Source organism: Gymnodraco acuticeps, unplaced genomic scaffold (assembly GCF_902827175.1).
Source record: "Gymnodraco acuticeps unplaced genomic scaffold, fGymAcu1.1, whole genome shotgun sequence".
In the NCBI taxonomy this organism is placed as follows: Eukaryota; Metazoa; Chordata; class Actinopteri; order Perciformes; family Bathydraconidae; genus Gymnodraco; species Gymnodraco acuticeps.
Window position 1 is genome coordinate 1,418,997 of NW_022990023.1, and position 14,222 is coordinate 1,433,218.

At 39.7% G+C, this 14,222-nt stretch overlaps 1 protein-coding gene across 1 annotated transcript in view; it reads right to left on the reverse strand.

Annotated features, from left to right (window-relative positions):
* pcdh15b (protocadherin-related 15b) overlaps positions 1–14,222 on the reverse strand; it is a gene marked incomplete in the record, with an annotated part of 209,215 nt that overhangs the window by 51,910 nt on the left and 143,083 nt on the right. The window contains 2 exon segments of the mRNA XM_034214440.1: positions 10,416–10,528; positions 13,502–13,642. Of these exon segments, the coding sequence (XP_034070331.1) occupies positions 10,416–10,528; positions 13,502–13,642 (254 nt within the window).

The following is a 14,222-nucleotide window of genomic DNA, read 5'->3' on the forward strand; positions in this document are numbered from 1 at the left end:
TGTGCTATTATAATTTAAGGTTAATTTGACTTTAGGTGCTCTGATTAATTTCGCATGCAGGTAACTCACCCGTCATAATTTTATTTTAATGAAAAATCTACTCCTGGCATTTGCTCCTAGTGTCCTTAACACTATTTGGGAATTAGGAAATAGCAGGGGTAAAAGGCGAAACAAGGTTTAAAAGTTAAATATTTGCTTTTGAAATAAGTGCTGGGATTATGCCGAGCGGTTCATCTGGGGTCTCATAAACCAATTGAGAAATTGTGTGCAGAATTGGCAGAAAGAATGTGGTGTGTTAGTAGGTTGTGGCATTTGTGTTTGATTGGGTTAGGCTCAACCCAAAAGCAGTCAACCTAGAGAATACAAAAGTGTCCATTCATTTACTAACAAATGTCAGTCTACTGGTTTGACTACCGGCAAAGTTTGTACATCAAGTGAGTGAAATAAGTTGCTATGCCTGTCTGTGTATCTTCTTGTCCATCTGAGTCTCATTGCTTCTCTATTCCAGTCTTCACCTGCTTCCTGCACCCTGCAGTGTTTTATTTCAATATGTCAGCCTGCCAGCTCACCTGCCACTATAAAGACTTTTCTGCCTGTATGTTGATGTGTGTGTGTGTGTGTGTGTGTGTGTGTGTGTGTGCGCATGCCTGTCTATCAACTGTTTTCTCTTGTTTTTCCCCTCTCAAACTTTTACTGTAGTTTCTTCCGTGTCCCCTCCATCCTCAGCTTTCCGTTCTTCCCCTCCTCTCTTTTTACTTTATCTGTAACTCACACTACACATCTTCAAATTGCTTCTCTCCACTATCCTCTCCCAACATCTTCTTGTATCCGTCTTCTCTTTTTCATTCTCCCACATTACCCCTCACTCTCTCTCTGGCTGTCTCCCAGCTGCAAGCAATCTTAAAAATAACACCGCTATGGTTGTTTGCCATTTGTTGTCACAGTCGTAACATTGCCAGGAGCGCTCTCTGTGCACTTGCCTGTTTGTGAGCATCAACAAAACAAGGTAACCTTCAACTAAATTGGTTAGACATATACCGGATTTATAGAGCCACACATCGGACGTGCTTGTTTTGACGCTGAGGGAGGATGCGTTAATCGCAAAGTTAAAGTGTTTAAAGGCCTCGGGGACTTTATTCATGTTGGCAGAGAAGACGGTTAATTTGATAGAAGATAGTTTACAGCGGATAAAACAGGCTGTTGACTTTATAAGCAGACACCAAGACAGGTAGGAAGTTAAAAAGGGGCAGAGATGAAAGGGGACTAAAATAGATTAAAGGAAAAAACCGGTCTGGAGAATTACATTATATTTATCAAAAATATTGGCTATTTTGGTTACAGCATAGACCAAAAAAGAGAAAAATACATGATGTATTTGTGAGTGATATCCTTTTAAATTAATTTCCTTACTTAAACGAGAGTAATTTTTTCTTGTATTGCCCATGTTCACACCTTTACAGGCTCACGAGAACAACAGATGCCGGAAAGTCCCTAAAAAATCTTACAGAAAATGAAAAAACATGCAGCGATTCTCAGTAAAGCCCCCGTCACACTGTCCCGAAATTGACACCCGATGGACACACGATAAAGGAAATGTTCAAATTCGGCGTGATCGTAGCAACATCGGGCCATTCGTGAGGGCATCTAAGCCATCGTATGACCGCCGGTGGAGTTTCTCAGGCTCCGGCAGCAACTTCGTGAGCGGCAACTTCGTAAGGCACTCGTGAGGGCATCTTGTCAAGTCGTGTCATCTTCGTGTTATCATCGGTGCATTCACCCTCACTCTGATCGGGGCGAATGCCCGATGGCACCGATGATAACAAGATGCCCTCACGATGGCCTTACGAAGGGCAACATTTACACACGAATTCAACACGAAAATGAACCTTCGCAAGGTCCTTCGGCAATTTTTTGGCATGCCAAAGATTTTAGCATATACATTTCGGGACAGTGTGACAGGGGCTTAAAGCCCCTGTCACACTGTCCCGAAGTTGACACCCGATGGACACACGAATATGGAATTGTGAATTTCGCACGAAGATGGCCCCGAACCACACACGAAGGCAACATTTACATTACATTTAGGACATACAACTGCAACGAAAGTAACACAAACAATTATGTTACAGTACTATGATACTGTACTGATATTTTCAGACTTTGTTCTTTACTTTCTCCGTCTTTATATGTAGAAAATATTACGTTTTCTCCGTAATGTTGTTTCCATAACAACAACAAGTTTCCTGTCAACTGTCCTTCAAAATAATATATTATATCCTTTTCAGTTTCACAGAACACAAATTGGGTTATTTACATAATATATTTACATGATTTTGTTGTGCAATAAAACAACCCGATGGACACACGATAAAAGAAATGTTCAAATTCGGCTGTGATCGTAGCAACATCGGGCCATTCGTGAGGGCATCTTAAGCCATCGTATGATCGCTGGTGGAGTTTCTCAGGCTCCGGCAGCAACTTCGTGAGCGGTGGCAAAATCTTTGGCATGCCAAAAAATTGCCGAAGGACCTTGCGAAGATTCATTTTCGTGTTGAATTCGTGTGTCAATTGTGCCCTTCGTGAGGGCATCTTGTTATCATCGGTGCCATCGGGCAATCGCCCCGATCAGAGTGAGGGTGAATGCACCGATGATAACACGAAGATGACACGATTTCACAAAATGCCCTCACGAGTGCCTTACGAAGTTGCCGCTCACTAAGTTGCTGCCGGAGCCTGAGAAACTCCACCGGCGGTCATACGATGGCTTAGATGCCCTCACGAATGGCCCGATGTTGCTACGATCACAGCCGAATTTGAACATTTCCTTTATCGTGTGTCAATTTCGGGACAGTGTGACAGGGGCTTTAAAGAAATTCAAATACTAATATAATTACTTTAACGTAAAACATATTATACAAAGTTTGATAATTCATTGAATGGTGTCTCAGAAAATACAGATTATGGTCTGTGACTTCATATGCTTAGCACCAATCAGAAAATGTAGCTATAAAATAATAGGTTTACTGTGTATGGCAAAGCAACAAATTGCTGACTTTAACAACTCTGGTGCATTATGTAAAATACTTCAGGTGTTGCCTTGTAGAGGTAGAAGCAACTATTCTGTCGGGTTAAAGTGTAAGATTGCAATTGAAATGACATTCTTTCTTATCCAAGCTGACTGCATGTTCTTGTCTCTTCAGTATCCTTCATGGCAGACAAATGGGCTTGTTGTCGTTCAAAGGGAACATTGACAGTTTAAAAAGACTGTGACCTCCTGCCTGGATTCCTGGGAATCTTTATCGGAGCGCTTTCTGTATTACAGAAGCTCCTTAATAGACCTACAAGACTTGTTTTATCTCCATCTTTGTAATGACGCAATACAAAGCAACATATTGGCATCTTTGATCAAACAATTTCTTGATTAAAAACAAAGCTTTGATGTTTCGAAGTATTTTGCCTCTTAACTCTCTCGCCACTCTCTAATTAGATTCATTAACAAAGTAACATGCTTCGAGGCATTTTGACAGCGCAGGGGGGGAACGAGTGCATTACCACATGCAAATTCACACAGAAAACACACACAGCAGACACACATTGACTCAAATCCAATAATCTTTGGAGAGGCAATATTTTTCTTTCAGTTCACTTAACCTCATGCTGATAATTGCCACTGGGTGCAGATAACTATTTGTGTGTATGTGACTGCATACTAATTCTGCAGGTGCGAGGATGCTCCTACAGTGAGAGAAGCAGGGGGTGGGGGGTTGATCTTGCTCTACACACAGTTGTTACTATGATTTTACAAACGTCCTCCTCAGCTTGTTAACGGTTTTACAAGATGAGGAACCCACAGAGTGAAAATGCGGCAAACAGCAGGTACAAGAGCCTAATCTAAATGCAGTGTGTGTGTGTGTGTGTGTGTGTGTGTGTGTGTGTGTGTGTGTGCTGTCTGAGTCTTTGTCTTGTGTTTGTTACTCCACTATTCAACTTGAATGCATCGCACACACACAAAGAAGAAAATCATTGTTTCATAACTCTAAAATGTTAATACAACCAATAATGCAATGCACATTTATGTTCAGTATGCAATACAGCTCCTTAAATAATGAAAAAAGTAATTAAAAAATGAATTTTAAAACGATCTACTAAACGGTTTCGACAATAATGGCAAGGCAAGTTAAAAGTCTGCGTAATGTATTGGCACCGCAGTACAATGGACGGTTTTGTTTTTGCTCCGTACTGCAGCCTATTGGATTTTAAATAAGACAATAACTATAGAAGGTCAAAGTGTTTGCATTTAGCTGTCGTCTCACGATGAACAGTAGGAAATTGTACAACTTTTTAAAACATGTCCCTGAGGGTAAAATATAGGGGCTTCAAGCATAACAATGCTCTTCCTATATCAGCTGTGACATTAAATGCAGTTTGCTTGAATAATACAGAATATACAATAAAAGATATACCAATTCATTTGAGAATTTAACTGTAGTAACAATTACAGTAAAGGTATTGGTTAGAGCACAGTTGGAAAGTCATTACTGTATTGTCTACTGTTATATGTTTAAATTCCATGTATATGGAATCGACCCATTTCCCCCTTCTATACTGCAAGTGGTTGAACATAAAGCTGCTAGACCTTTACAAATGGAACAAAGAAAAGTCGACGCATCACTCCTGTTCTGGCTTACCTGCAATGTTGGCTAGAAACATTGATTTTAAAAAGCCACGGTTTGTTTGGTCGAGAACCAATGGAGACAAAGCTATTTATTGTTGCTGCTCCAAAGCTGCAGTATACAACAATAAGTTATGTTGTCCCTTAAATTCACATTTAAAGACAAGTCTTTTTTGTTAGCTTTTAGTTCAGTCTGAGGCTGCCTTAGGTCTTATCTAACTTCCTATTAATGCTTTTTCATTTGTTGTTGTTTTTTGAATTTCTCCAAACGTTCAATTTTATGGAAAGCATTTTTGGGAAAACTTGATTTTAAATGTGATATATAAATAATTTGTCTTTAAAAAATACCATGAGTTTTACAAGGAGATCATTTGTTTGGTCGAGCAATCAGGAGTTAGGAAAGTGTTGTTCTATGGGGTCAGCCAGGTCAGTTCTCTTAGCAAATGTTATTCAATGCTGACGTTGTTATGAAGTTTTGCGTTTGAATGTCCACCATCCTCTCTTACCTAAGCCTGAACAGCATGTATGTTCAAATCTATTAGTCCATTTTTTTCACTGTGGTAATGCCAGATTGTTACCTTCTAGTATATACTATAGTAAGATAGTAGCTGAAGCCTTTTTCAATATTTACATTGATTTGGAGAAAGTTAAAATGAGTACATGGAGTATCCAAACATGCCCTTTATATATAAAGCAACATACTGTACACGCTTGAAACTTTAGGCATGTTTAGAGAACTCATTTTGACATTTGTAGTGTAGTGATTAGCAGTTCACGAAGTGTTTTTTAACAGAGCCATGGTTTCCATCGGTGTTTTTCATTATGGGATATTTAATACTCATTAAGCCTTACCCATGGCTACAAGCCGGTCTGTGGAATCCAAACAAAATCATTAAGCGGCATCAGTAAGCTCCTAAAACCACACTGGTACAATGGTTTGCTTTTATTCAATAAAGCTGGGATAATTCATTCAAAGCTGGTACACTGGGAACAGCACATGGAATTAGAGGAACAAAACCACTATTTCTCTCTCTCTCACACACACACACACACACACACACACACACACACACACACACACACACACACACACACACACACACACACCACACACACACACACACACACACACACACACACACACACACACACACACACACACACACACACACACACACACACACACACACTTATAGCTAGGAGCTATGTTCATTATGCTGTATTATATGGCTAGCTGACATATCTCTCTTCCCTCTAACCCTTTCCTAAAAATAGACAGGAGCTGTACTATGCTCCGTGTGAAAGACAGACATTGGGATCTTGAAATGCTGTCTGTTATAGTGGGACAATATACATAATGTCTGTATTGAGAATAAAGTCGTAATTACTCCCAAACAAGCACATCAGCTGAGAGCTTATGGTGCTCAGATTTTGAATGAAGAAAGGTGAAAATAATTGAAATGTAAATACACATACATTTCATCTATGAAAGAAATTGGGACAAATTACATGTCAGCAATGTGAAAGCTAGTTGAATGACATTTGAAGGGAAGAGAAACAGGAAGTACTAAAACACCAAAAGCTAAAATTAAAATACAAAAATGAACAAAATGTCATAGAAAAAGCTCACTTTGTTTTGAGTGTAAACCTTGAGTCAATTAGTCATTTTGAAAAATGATGAAGAAACATCGTGTGAAAGCATCCGCTCCTGCAATTTTAGTTAAATCAAGCGAGCAATCGAAGGGAGACTATTTCAGACCTTCCATATCAATGTTGGAGACAAATAGACATTTACAGGGGCTAATAAAAACCAGGTGACGATATAAAAGGACAGAAATGTTAAGCTACTGCATTGTGAATATCACATATGAAGATACAGAATGGCAGTAACAGATAAAAAGAGTAAATAAGATATTTTAAATACAGTTAATACAAGATGAGATAACATCCAAAGACTGACAGATCACGATAGAGAAACAGAGATAATAGCTGAAGATTATAGGCCAATTTCACATCTGACCTCACACACCCTCTATCTACCCAGCCAATCACAGAGAAGAAAAAACCAGTTGACCCCATGACCTCATAAAGGCAGCAGCACCTGAGAGTGAGAGCGTGTCTGCCGTGATGTAAGAGTATCATGTATTAATGTTTTTGAGGTGTGTGACAAATGGGTTCATTGGCACAGACTGAATGAAAGAAGTGTGCAGTGTGTGTGTGCGTGTGTGTGTGTGTGTTTACAACAATATAACAATCCTTCACATTTATTGTTGGTTTACAGCTTTTGCAGGTAGACATTTACGCAGCTAGAGACTGAAGGAAAACATTTTTTGGCTCTGTTTTGAACTAAATAAAATACTTTATAATTTATACAAATGTTCAACATGGGGGCTTTAATGTATTCTGGTTTTGTATGCAGCTAATATGTGCTCTTCCACTGCCAGGGGCATTGTTGCAAAAATGTAAACACACTGAAGCACACAAAGGACCTGACAGGAGATGACATGCATCTGCTGGCCCACCAACCCAGAATAATGGTGAGCACAAAGAAAGTGACGGCCCAATGTGCCTTTTAATGTTTTATATTGAGTGTTCATTCATTCATTCAATTATTTTCCAGCTGAAAGAAGTGTGCTGTTGACCCTCAAAGTTGATGCTGATCTACATATGTATTTAACTATATTGTCAGATTTGTATTATTCAAACCAACTCGCCAAACCTAATTGTATTCTTATCCTAAACACATAATTTGAGTTGTAATCACTTGTAATTGTAATAGATTCTCTTGTCTGCATGTTGAATCTTCTTAACTGCGTTTTAATTACACTTATAATATTACCATTAATTAATTAACCAGATTAAATTAAGTCTTATGTCTTCGTCAGAGGAGCAACTAAAAATCCAGGTGCCTTTTTCTTTTGCCTGGGTGTGTGAAATTGAGATAAATGTCCCTCTCTCCATAGGATTGCCACACTTACACTCTTGCAACAGCTAAATGGATGCATTCCCACAGTTAGAAAGCGAGTATAAACTCTGATCGAGTGTGTGATATCAGCCCTAAGTTTTAATGGTAATTTACAGCTTCTACACACATTCAGGTTGCCAGACATTTATTTCTCTGTACTGCCAAGAAAGCTTTTCCAAAACCTTTGTACCAACAATGAGTAACCATTTGTCTTTCAATGTGCAGTTGGCTAAATGTAACCGTTTATATGTAAGGGATAATGTGCAGCGAGGCAGTCATTATGGGTAAAAGAACACCCGACAGACAGATCAAGATCCCGACGCGAAGCAAAAGCATGCAGTTTGCTTTTCAGCCAAACTGTATACAGTTCAATCGACCGGACTTCTTTGTGCAGATGTGAGCGTCCTTAGCAACGGTCAATAAGTCCTTGACAGTGGTCTGTCTGTTCTGGATTAACAACGTGTCACGTGTTCTGAATTGACCAAACATAATCGAGTATTCAACTAAGCCATGTAATAAGGGTGCATAAATAGCAAAGGCAAGTTGATGTTGTATATCTAAATGAGATCAATCATGGGCTAAAGCATGTTTAAATTATGATGAAATATAAATGTGGCAATTAAACATTAATGATGTTAAACATGAGCATCTCTAAAAAGCAGTGCGGGCAACAAGTCATAATGATGGGGCCTGTCTCTCTCCTCCCGATCCTGTCTAAAACACTTGAACGCTCTGTCTTTAAACAACTCTCCTGTTATCTCCATCAGAACAACCTTCTGGATCCGCACCAGTCTGGTTTCAAGGCAGGTCACTCCACAGAAACTGCCCTCCTTGCTGTCTCTGAGGAACTGCACACTGCTAAAGCAGCCTCCCTCTCCTCTGTCATCATCCTTCTGGACCTGTCTGCTGCATTCGACACGGTGAATCATCAGATCCTCCTTCACACTCTCCAAGAACTTGGAGTTTCAGGCTCTGCACTTTCCCTCCTCACCTCATACCTCAAAGACCGTACCTACAGGGTAACTTGGAGAGGGTCGGAGTCCGACCCTTGTCAATTAACTACAGGGGTCCCTCAGGGCTCTGTTCTTGGTCCCCTCCTCTTCTCCCTGTACACAAACTCGCTCGGATCAGTCATTAGCCCGCATGGTTTTTCATACCACTGCTACGCTGACGACACCCAATTAATTCTGTCCTTTCCCCGCTCAGAGACCCAGGTTGTCGCACGCATCTCTGCTTGTCTAGCTGACATCTCTCAGTGGATGTCTGATCATCACCTCAAGCTCAACCTTGACAAGACTGAACTGCTTTTCCTTCCGGGAAAAGATTGTCCCACTCTTGACCTAACAATCAACATCGGCACCTCAGTTGTTTCCCCGACTCAGACTGCAAGGAATCTGGGTGTGACCCTAGATAACAACCTGTCCTTCACTGCAAACATCGCTGCTACAACCCGTTGCTGCAGATACACGCTTTACAACATCAGGAGGACACGCCCCCAGCTGACTCAGAAAGCGACTCAGGTTCTGGTCCAGGCTCTCGTCATCTCTCGTCTAGACTACTGCAACTCCCTCCTGGCTGGTCTACCTGCATGTGCCATCCGACCTCTGCAGCTCATCCAGAATGCAGCGGCTCGTCTGGTCTTCAAACTTCCAAAATGTTCCCACACCACTCCTCTCACTTCACTGGCTTCCGGTAACTGCTAGAATCCACTTCAAGACACTGGTACTTGCTTACCATGCTGCGAATGGATCTGGCCCTTCCTACATCCAGGACATGGTTACACTGTACACCCCAGCACGTGCACTCCGCTCTGCATCAGCCAAACGGCTCGCTGCACCCTCACTGCGAGGGGGACCCATCAGCAAAAACACGTGGGTTTGCTATCCTGGCTCCAAAATGGTGGAATGAGCTCCCCATTGAAATCAGGAGAGCAGAAAGCTTACACACCTTTTGGTGCAGACTGAAAACTCATCTTTTTCGACTCCACTTCGAGCGATAGAATTACTAACAAAGAATTACTAACAAAGCACTTATATACAAATAAAGGATTGGCTTACCTAAAGCCAGTTGAGTAGCACTTGAAATGTTTGGCTCTATGAAACCTGATGTACTTATATGATTCTGTTTTCTTCAAGTTTGTATCTTCTTGGTCGAATGCACTTATTGTAAGTCGCTTTGGATAAAAGCGTCAGCTAAATGCAATGTAATGTAATGTAATGAACCCAGTTTTTATATTTGAAGATCTAGATCTAGATAATAAAAGTAGTTTAAGTATAAGTGATCTCTCCTTTCTGGTTTCAAGCAGCGTACACATGATCAAGGGATTCACCATCTATGCACGTAGTGGACACACATTTGTAAGACAGAAGAGTTTATGGAGCATTTTGAAGAGTAATCACATTTATATATTTATAGCGATGCATAAAGAAGACATCACATTATTATATACACAAGTTACTCATATTCTTCCGTTGTATTTCTGACAGAGTAGCTGCACAAACTGCATTTCCTTCCTCCAAGGATCCATAAATGTGACATTTCAAACAGCCCTCTTGTACTTGTGGTGCTACGATGTTCTTAATGTTATCACCAGTAGCAGCAAGTGTTGCCACATCAACACAAACTGAAAGTCTAAAGGATTATAACTTTAGCAAGAAGTGTGTGTCAGTGTGTGTCAGTGTGTGTCAGTGTGTGTGTGTGTGTGTGTGTGTGTGTGTGTGTGTGTGTGTGTGTGTGTGTGTGTGTGTGTGTTGTGTGTGTGTGTGTGTGTGCGCATACCTGTACTCTTCCTGAGTGAACACAGGAATGACAGAGGGCTGCAGGACTGTGATCTCTACCAGAGTTGTGTTCTCCTTTGCTGGCTCACCATCATCAAAGGCCACCACCACCAGCTGTCAATCAAACACACACAAAGAGTCACAACATTAATTAGATATCCACATCCCTGCCTGCAATATGCCAGTCTAGTGCTTTCACTGGTCTATGGTCTTTTTTAAATCCATTTTGTATATCCTACACTGCACTGTCACATTCATTCCTGTATTTTATTGCTGTCTTTTTCTATTACGCTTGTTTTACTTTTTATTCTCTTGGCTAAGACTGTTGTAATATATCTTAATGTCATATATTAATGTGTTAAGGCACTTTGAACTGCCTTGTTATTGAAATGTGTTATATAAATAAACATGCCTTGCTAACTGTATATCAGTTCACATCATTAGACAGTGTACTGACACCGGAGACAGTCAAATCAATTGATGACGCTAATGCATGACAGGCTGAAAATAAACCAAGCAAATGTCTAAATTATTTTTTGTCCCCAGCAAAAAGCACATTATTTACAAGGGAATAAGAAAACAGGATGAATGTGTAACCCGCTGGTGTGATTAGCCTTTTTTCTTCATTTAATTGGGAGTAACCGCTGTTAGCTGGACCCAGAGGATTCATAATGAGGCCCAAAGTCAAATATTAAGTAATTGAAATATTTTCTTGTTTAGCAATATGGTGTTGCCCTTCATTTTATTCATACGCAACCCCTCATTCTAGTTAGAGCACTAATAAATCACATACCTTTTAGCTTAAACTCTGTTTCTAACCTTGGACACTCCCTTATGCATTCCATACTGCAACAAAAAATATATTTTGGAAAATAAGGGGTGGTGCAATTATAATGCAAAGTATGTAAACATTTGCTACATATCAATGAGATGTGCCTCTGTGTGATCTGTCCTTGTAGGAAATTATTCATTCAGTCATAATCCCAAAATTGTACACAGTGTTGGGATAATTCATTTTGTTTGAGTTATTGGGAGCAAATGAGGTAGTATTAGTCCCCTGAGTGACATCTTCAGAGGACGCTGAATCCTTATTGTGTTAATTAAAGCCCAATGAAAACATTTAAATAGAATGGCCCAAAGCCCCATCGAGGAGAGCAGCTGGGAAATGATTTAAGTAGGGGGGTGGACCTAACATCCTCTCGGGGGGTCCGGGGTCATGCTCCCTCGGGAAGATTATTTTTTCTTAATATTGAAGTTAAAAGCATCAATCTGGTGCACTTTGAGAGCAACATGAAGAGATCTATGGAAACATCTCTCAACATCAATATGAAACAGACCTGGAAGCAGATTTTATTTTTCTTTATGGATATTTTACAAATCACTCTCCTTTCAAACTGTATTATTGTTTATTAATAACAACTTTTTTTTACTGTCATATAGTATTTTATACCTGTTTTTCATTTATTCTCTTATTTTTTTATAACTATAATGATCATATAAAGATGTGCCTTTACCTCACTGAGCTGAGGTTATCAGAGCCGCTCAGTCTTTCAGGAGAGAGCTCTCTAAAGCTCTCCCCCCCCGCGGCCGCATACACAGTAGATTCCAATGTTAATAAAAGCACAGAGAAGCTGTATACGTTTTTTGGGAGTTTGATTTATTTTAAATGAACACTAATACAAAATTAAAACCTGTAATTGCACACTAAAACCATTATTTCAAAAAAATAACTATTTCACAAAAACCTCTGGTTTTTACTGGGGCTGGGGCGGTTCAACTTGATTCTGGGGGGGGGGGGGTGCGCTGTATGCAATATAGGCATAGTTATGTTAGTATAAGATAATAGGATGTACTTTGTTGATCCAAAATCGGGAAATTGTGTTGTTATGAACATTTTTTTAAATTTCTAACTTTTTAATTAATGAATTTATTTCAGATTTTGGCCCCCCCGATGGGTTGATGCGCCCTTAGCATTCGCCTATACTGCCTATGCCAAGGGCCGGCCCTGCGGAATACTTTGTACAGTGGATAGGGATTTATAAAAGTGCTCTGTACAAAGACAAGCTTGTACACAAAAGTAAAACCTGAGAGTAATGATCAAATTCATTTGTAATGACCCCATTCATGGGATTCTGTCGCAATTCTCTTCCCACTTAATCCAAAAATACAAAGCAAAACAAGGTGAATTCGATAAATCCTCTCCAGTAATGGTGTCTCTTTTGGACTGAAGCCACGGTGTTCAGTCTAAATAGATCGATTTAAATGATTGGGAATTACATTAGGGATGCTGCATACTGTATTTACAATGTGATGCTCAGTAGACTCACTGCAGCATGCTTATATTTAATACATTGAATACATTACAGTTTGATTGAAGTCTTTCTAGTGGGAGAATCTTTTACTGCCGTTTCCCTCCATTGCAGATGTGCATATTTTATGACATTTATAAAAAGGACAACATTTTGATGTGTACCCGGTGCAAAACAAATTACAAAGGGCTGTTATGTGAAGGAATCTGAGCCGCATTCCTGTTTGTCATTCTTATATGAAAGTGCCAGTGAGATTGATCTGATTTCATCTCGTTGAAAGAGAGTATCATTAGGAAACATCCCTTTAAAATGCGTCATTTTTATTGTGTTGGTTCCTTTTGTGTTCAGTTCAATACCCAATGTTTTTAATAAAAGAATGGTGGAGATAAATTCCTTTCAACAAGCAATTTGTGGTGTTTTATCAGCAAATTAAAGCAACAGAAAAGCAGAAATCAGTACACAATATCTGTTTATTTTGTGTTAGTAATATTGGAATAACGTTTTGCATATTTGTCCATATAGTGCAGGCATTCTCTGGAATCTTTGTCACAGTGTGTGCGTCTTTTCGAATGATCTGCAGTTCAACTGTTTAATTTCAAAGGATTGATATTGTATCCATAAAACTGTGCTGCTAGAATGCCTAGAGAAAGCAAAGTTAAAAAACGAACAAAAACTAAGCATAACCTTGTGTACAAGCACCAATATTTATCAAGTGACCCCACAGTGTACATTATAGATTACTGTTGATCTCTAAATTAAACTGTGTGTGCAAACTCACGCTGAACTTGAGGTTCGGCTCCTCGTTGAGGTTTACTCTGGTGACCACGCGTCCCGTCTTTTCCTCTACATCAAATATACTGGCAGAGTATGGATAGGCCTCCTGGTTCACTTTATAGCGTACTGCACCTGCCGGGGTACCCTGTGAAGAGAACAAGTACACTTAGGATGATGGATATCTCCGGCACGCTTCCTGGAACACTGCCATTCTCACAATACAGCATTGTAACAATCTGTTAAAGCAGTGTGGAAATAGACAGTTAGTGTAAAAGATCTAAAGCAAAAACGTTGGTCCTATATGTCCAATAGTTTGTCTGTGTAAAAGCAGAATACACATATTCCCACATAAGATATTCATATTACTTATCCTTTGACTCAAATGTACAGGAAAATATTCCATTATTTTGTACAATACTGCATTACGACAACCTGGACATATGCTGCCATTGAATCTGTACTGTTTGCTGGACCTCTACTAAAAATAATGAAAACATTGATTTCCTCTTGTTTCTCAGAGGATGAGAGGATCGTTCAACATGTCTTAGTCATGATGACTTGAATGCTTTATTAGGATTAAGGCCATGCATTTGATATGCTAAACAATGACTAAGCTCTTACACACTGAAGCTGTTACCATCCAAGGTGTCATGTTTACCAGACAGTTGCCACACAATCTGTTGCCAGTAAACAGAAATGCTTCTAAGGTCAAGTTTCCATTAAAA